Source organism: Catharus ustulatus, chromosome 12 (genome assembly GCF_009819885.2).
Source record: "Catharus ustulatus isolate bCatUst1 chromosome 12, bCatUst1.pri.v2, whole genome shotgun sequence".
Classification (NCBI taxonomy): Eukaryota; Metazoa; Chordata; class Aves; order Passeriformes; family Turdidae; genus Catharus; species Catharus ustulatus.
Window position 1 is genome coordinate 11,599,443 of NC_046232.1, and position 6,321 is coordinate 11,605,763.

Consider the following 6,321-nt stretch of genomic DNA (forward strand, 5'->3'; position numbering starts at 1 on the left):
AATTATGTATATGCTTAACTGTATGGATGACTTGAGTCTATAATTAAAGGTTTCATATTAAGTTTGATCTTTTAATGAAAAATGTCACCCATGAAACAGCAGACTAGAACCTCAAAGATAAAGAAGTGTGTACCTTTTATTAAGAATCATCTCCTTCACTTTATGCATTAAATCCTCTACAGACACACCTGAAACTGCAATATCCAGCGATCAAAATTAAACATGTCTGAAGAAGAAATAAAATCCTACTTGCTTCTGCCCATTTCAAAGAGGCAGTCGGTAGGAGAGGGATTATAAGTGGAAAACTTAAGCAACAATATATTCTTTTTCAGCCTCAATGACAATTTCTTTGGCTCAGAACTAGCTATCCAGGCTAAGGTGTTTGCATTATGCTATTTGGATTGAGGCCATCGTTTCCTATTCTGTGAGTGACAATACACACCTGCTGTAGATCACACAGGAGAGCAGATTGTAATTATTGCTGTTTATATCAAACAAAGGGCACTTACTCGTTTTTGGAGAGTGGGATGCTGCTATTGCTGTTGCTGGGGTATTTTGTTTCAAGTGATCTACCTGATTATTAGTCTCTATGCTTTGCTAGTGCCTGCGAGCAATAGAATCTCTAACAGAGCTTGTAAAAAAACCATTGTTTTCTGAAAGGGTCCTATAAAAAAATTTCTTATATACAGCACAAGAGACCGTTTAAAAATCATTGGCTTAAGTGTTGTGGAAATTAGTCAGCACTGCAAAGACATCGGCGCTGTGGGAACAAGGCAGATTGGGGACCAGGGACACCGACACCATTTCTGCTGCGGGAAGGTCTCCATGCCACCAGTCCTAACCTCACCCGAAGGCGTCACCTGAAGGTGACAAGGCTGAGGTTCTGAGGCTCACGCATAACTTCATCTCTATTCAGGGTGACAGACTGACCGCTATCTACAGCGCTGGGGGGAGCGTAAATGTGCTGCTGGAGCAGGCGCCAGCACAGAATTATTTTGGTTTACACGGAGTTATTTGCCTGCCAAAAAGCTTCTCGTCATCTTACCTTCCTCACGTAGCTGTCAACACATCCCAAAGCTTTTTATACCAGAACTACACTTAAATGTCATTACAGACAGCCACAGACGCCATGCTAGCTTCACCTTTTCCATTTGCACCTTTCGGTTAAAAGCCAAACATTTCAGGTGTCGCCTCCTTAAAACCCGCGTGGCAGCGAAGGAAAGCGCCACAAACCTCAATACTGCCAACGTGCTTTGGATCCAGCCCTAACCTGAGGGAGGGAATCGGCGGTTCCACCCCGGTGTCCCGTGTCCCGCCCCGGTGTGTCCCCTGTCCCTCCCCGGTGTGCCCCGTCCCGCCCCGGTGTGCCCCGTCCCGCCCCGGTGTGCCCCGTCCCGCCCCGGTGTCCCGTGTCCCTCCCCGGTGTGCCCCGTCCGGCCCCGGTGTCCCCTGTCCCTCCCCGGTGTGCCCCGTCCCGCCCCGGTGTCCCGTGTCCCTCCCCGGTGTGCCCCGTCCCGCCCCGGAAGAGGCGGGATCGCGGCGGCGGCTCTGGCGGCGGAGGCGCGGTGAGGGGCGGCCGGGCGGCTGCGGGGGAGGGAGGGAGGCTGTGAGGGAGGAGGGAGCGGGAGCGACCCCCGCGTCTCCCTCAGCTCTGTCGGGCCCGCTGCGAGGGGAGGGGGCTCCGGCGGAGCCTCCTGCGGGAGCCGGCCCCCTCCGGCGCTCTCTGCTTGGCCTTGGGGCCAGAACGGTGCCGGGTGTCCCCGGTACGGGCCCTCGCGGCGTGAATAAGGTATTAACAGGATAAACTGTGAGGGGAGCACCGCCAGCTGCTCAGGAGAAGCTGTAGTGGCGGGTCCCCAGGGCAGTGCTACCCCCGCCGCCCTCACCCCGACTGCCTTAGTCTTGTCTAGCGAAGTTCCTTGGAGATAGCCCGCAATAAAAAACTAACGAGGTTAGCTCCTGGCAGAGGAAAGGAGGATGAGTTACTCCTTCATCCTACAGGAATAACTCCTACACTTGCCTCAGGGAGGTGTGCGGTGCGTCACTGGCAGGGGGAAGGCTGCCCAGGGCTCCTGAGGCCGCAGACACCAATGCCTGAGGCGGCTGAAGGGGAGCTGGGCTGCAGGAGCACTGTGCTGATTCCCTGTGAGCTGAAGGGGAGCTGGGGTTCTTCAGGAGCACTGTGCTGATTCCCTGTGTGCTGAAGGGGAGCTGGGGCTGCAGGAGCACTGTGCTGATTCCCTGTGTGCTGAAGGGGAGCAGGACCGCAGGAGCACTGTGCTGATTCCCTGTGTGCTCATGGCTATGGCGAACAGAAGCCCCACTCTTGGTCATTGAGGGTGTCTATTTTTCTCTATTTTAGCTGTTGGGTCCTGCCAGCAAATCTTCGGGAGACAGCAGAAGAGCTTATTCTGGGATTCCAAAGCCAGATACTGTAAATGCTCTAAATTATGTGTGGCTAGTTAAAAAAGTGGGCTTAGCCTTTCTGATTTGCTATTAAGATCAGATTCTGCTGATGGACAGTATGAACACCAACATCTGAATGGCAAATGCATATATACAAAAATAAGGAAACTAAGGCCTTAAAAATCCCATCAGACAGGCATATTAAGAGGTAATTTAGCATCCTCTTAGGTGCTGACCTTTCCCTGAATCAAGTTATTAACACATAGATTACTGTGAATAAATCTGATTACTTTGCTTGTCTTGCTGGTTATGTATATCTGTAGGTTTTGCATGATATTCTACCCTAGGAAACTTTTAAAACTGATTGTGGGAATTTTTTTCCTGTCCAAAGTCAGTATCAGGAGTAGATGGGGAGTGTGTTCTGAAGCACTTTTTGTGTGAGGCGTCTGTGCTGTCTTCCCAAAACCCGACAGCTGTGTTAATCTGAGTGTGACTTTTCCTTGTCCTTCATTTTCAGTGCATGGATTTTGGTAGCTATTACAATGAGAATCTTCATACCTTGCTAAAGCCACTTTTGTTGTGTTCATATTTAAAGTTTTCAGAATGACTTCCTTGGCTGACGTGCCCCCAAATTATGAAATGATGTTTGCTCATCGATTCACATCGGATGATAAAGAATACCAAGAATATCTAAAACGCCCTGCAGATCCTCCTCCCATAGTTGAAGAATGGAGAAACAGATCTGGTGGCAACCAGAGAAACAGAGATCGGTACTGGTTTTTCTTTTTAATTGTGTTAATTTCACAATTACCGTTAAATTATAATTGTTTTCAGAAGAGGTATGAAAAGAACGGTCTGTTCTGTTCATTGAAGTATTTCCTTTTTGCTTTGTAGATAACTGTTTAAGAGAAATAGAGTCTTCTCTAGAAAGTAATGAGGTTTTGCATTTTCTCTGTATTGACTGGCAGTTTGCATTGTGTATAAAAGTTCTTGCATTTTGTATAAAAGTACTAAATAAGCTGGAACCACTGAACCCATTGCCCTGGGGATTGTTATTGCTCAGCAAGAAACATTTTTCCAGAGGAGAAATATGAGATTTCTGCAAAGCTAAGCAGCCTATCTTATGTTGGATGATAACTGGCAGGAAGATGTGCAAAGGAACATTATCTGTTACTAGCTGTCCAGAAAACATTTCATTTGTAAGCTAAATATTTGCTGTGCTTTTTAAGATTAGCCTGTATTTCTTTTATTCAATAGAAATGACTGTAAAATCAGTCATCCAGTCTGGCAAGTACACTGTTACCTGCCAAAGCAAAATACTTTCAATTATTTCTTTAAGATGTAATTGCAGCTTTTTACTGCATTTTGGACAGATTTTTGAGTGACTGAAAAACAGCAATAAGAGCATATAGTACATCTGGGAATATTGACATCAGCCTTTAATGTAAAGTACTTAAACTCACTTCAGCCAACAACTGGGAAAACTCCTTAGCTAAATATCTGAATAGAATTTGTGCCTTATCTGAAGAAAAGGAGGACAACATTGTAACTTTTTCTCGCCTTAGAAGCTTGTCATTAAGTTAAACACAGAATCAAAGATTAAAAGCAGGTGATTGTTTATCTTGTTCTTAAAAGCTCTGGTTCTTTGAACTGATGAACTCGTACACCTACACTACAGTCACAAAGTGAAATTTTTGCAAATGTTGTTTGCACCACACCATTTGCAAACTGAATGACTATGAGGCAGCTCAAGCATTGATAGGATCTGAGGGCTGAAAAGACCAAATTTAGACGGAACAATGGCTAAATACCACTGATAAGGTACAGTGTCTTGAGTGTGGGAATCTGCAGGAGACTGTGGTAGCAGTGTTTTAGCAGTAGTGTGTATTTTAGGGAATATTCAAATTCCAGGACTCAGTGCTGTTAGGTAGCTGTAACTGTACTGAAGCCTGCTCTGCCAAAGCTTTCAGCCATGAAGCTGCTGGATGGAACCTGGCTTTGATGCACTATGTATGTACCTTTGGGTTGGTTTTTAGATTTATTTTCTGTTTGAGTCTCTGTTAAAGCTTTTGTGCTAGGAAACAGACTGTCCAAATCTTGTGTTGGGTAAGAAATTAATGAGTGATCTCAGATGACTGTAGGTATGTTTTCATGTGTTTGTCATATAAACAGATAAATATTTGAGTATATTAACAGTTACATGACAGTTTCCATGAAAACTGCTAAATATAAGAGTTCATTATAATTCTTTTTTTTAGACTTGATATAATTTGTGTCAAACTTTGATATATCTTCCCATTGCAGGTTTCAGGATGGCAGATATTTTAGAGGGGACAGATACAACTGGCAAGGTGACTACAGATCTAATCAGAGGCCAGACAGAGGCTGGGGTAACAACTACCAGCAGCACAGACAAGGACAATCCTACTCCTCCCACTACGGACAGTATGGCTACAACTCCTACAACCCGGGGCCTCGTTACCATCCCTACTGATATCCTTGTGGGCTGAAAGTCCAGTGATGCTATGTAACAAATTCAGTTAGCTTTTAGTTTTCTTATTTTTTCCACTGTTTATAGATGACTGAAGAACCAGTGTTACAGTCCAGTGCTGTTTTTCTGTAGTGTGAAATGAAAAAGGGAACTCCTTTTATGAATAATAAAACAGTATTATATGGAGTTTGTTTAGAGTCTGTAGATTTTAGATTAAATTTTTATCTCCTTCTTTTGTCTGAACGTGTGTTGTGCATGTTTTTTCTTCCATCACTGAGATTTCTCTCCGTTACCTTTTAGAAACCAAAACGGGTGAGGGGAGGATAGGATAGCTGTGGTTTGTATGCAGCAGTGGCACATTGCCTTAAGATAGCTCTTTTTGAAAATAACATACTGTGTCTTTCTGTGGAGAGAATTTCTTAGTTTGGTTTTTGACAGTGAGAAGCTCAGTTAGGTTTGAATTTCAGATGCCTTAAAACTGAGAAGATAGATTCTATTACTGAAATATTTTATGGGGTTGGCCTAGTGTCTGTTGAAACAATTGCTTCAATACATTTGCAGTATTCCTCTTAAAACATGGCCTAAGAGTTGGATTAAAAAAATAGTAGTTAAATATGTATCTTCTTGTAGCAGTTCAATGATACATAACTTTTACCTGAGAAGTAATATCAAACTTACTATCTGTGTCATCTTCAACTAAATTTGGTGTGTGCATAATAAATTTTGGAATTCCCATTTCAGTAAAGCTGTAAAACTTGGATGCTATTGTAGTTTATATGAAATACCTTGTGCATGTTATTGAAGAAAAAAAAACTATGATCAGTACTGGTCTATACTTTTTTCTGTATGGGAAAATAGCACAAACAGTGCAGAGTGTTACTCAGTTCTTAGAATTTAGGATTTATGGGGTTTTTTAAGTATTCACACAATAAAAGTATAGTTCACATGTAAGGATGTTTCTGAGTATTTCTGAAACCTACTTTTGAGACATTCCGGACTGCAACATTGTCAAGGAGCTGGACTGACAGATAAGTGCTAATGCTGGACAGCTGTGGGCTTAAGTTAGAAGAATGGCCTACTCAGCTGCAATCAGAAGGATGAGACACACTGTGATTAATTAGAAGTCTGGAGTGTTAATCCACTACCCACATTCTGCTCTAATAGGGTCAGAGTTCCCTGTTTCCCCATTTATGTGATCAGCTAATTTGTATCAAGGGAGCAGTGCGTGTCTTTGTACTTGACATTTCCTTCAGCTGCTGTGCAGAAGCAGGGCCCCATCCCTGCTGACTGCTGTAAAAGTCACAGCATTAGGTGATAAGGAGCACAAATTAGTGCATCTTGATTTAAAGACAAAGTACAGAAGTCAGAAGCAGAGTCCCCCAGCTCATCAGATGCATTTAAGGGCTAAAGGGTGTGTTTACACA

At 43.6% G+C, this 6,321-nt stretch overlaps 1 protein-coding gene across 3 annotated transcripts; it reads left to right on the top strand.

Annotated features, from left to right (window-relative positions):
- Positions 1–1,512: 1,512 nt before the first annotated feature.
- Positions 1,513–5,848, top strand: RAMAC (RNA guanine-7 methyltransferase activating subunit). 3 transcript variants are annotated; one of them, XM_033071093.1, is made up of 3 exons: positions 1,513–1,565; positions 3,002–3,176; positions 4,711–5,848. In XM_033071093.1, the coding sequence occupies exons 2-3, from the start codon at positions 3,010–3,012 to the stop codon at positions 4,898–4,900; spliced, it is 357 nt and encodes a 118-aa protein (XP_032926984.1). In that variant the 5' UTR covers positions 1,513–1,565; positions 3,002–3,009; the 3' UTR covers positions 4,901–5,848. The 3 variants fall into 3 exon arrangements, with proteins under 3 accessions (XP_032926984.1, XP_032926986.1, XP_032926985.1); XM_033071095.1 differs by lacking the exon at positions 1,513–1,565 and adding an exon at positions 2,363–2,434; XM_033071094.2 differs by lacking the exon at positions 1,513–1,565 and adding an exon at positions 2,484–2,614.
- The last annotated feature ends 473 nt before the right edge of the window (positions 5,849–6,321 follow it).

Excerpts from the sequence above, each read along its gene's own strand:
- RAMAC (XM_033071093.1), top strand. The coding sequence starts at position 3,010 with ATGACTTCCTTGGCTGACGTGCCCCCAAATTATGAAATGATGTTTGCT. Across the intron at positions 3,177-4,710 it reads AACCAGAGAAACAGAGATCG|GTTTCAGGATGGCAGATATT; the intron begins GTACTGGTTTTT and ends TTCCCATTGCAG.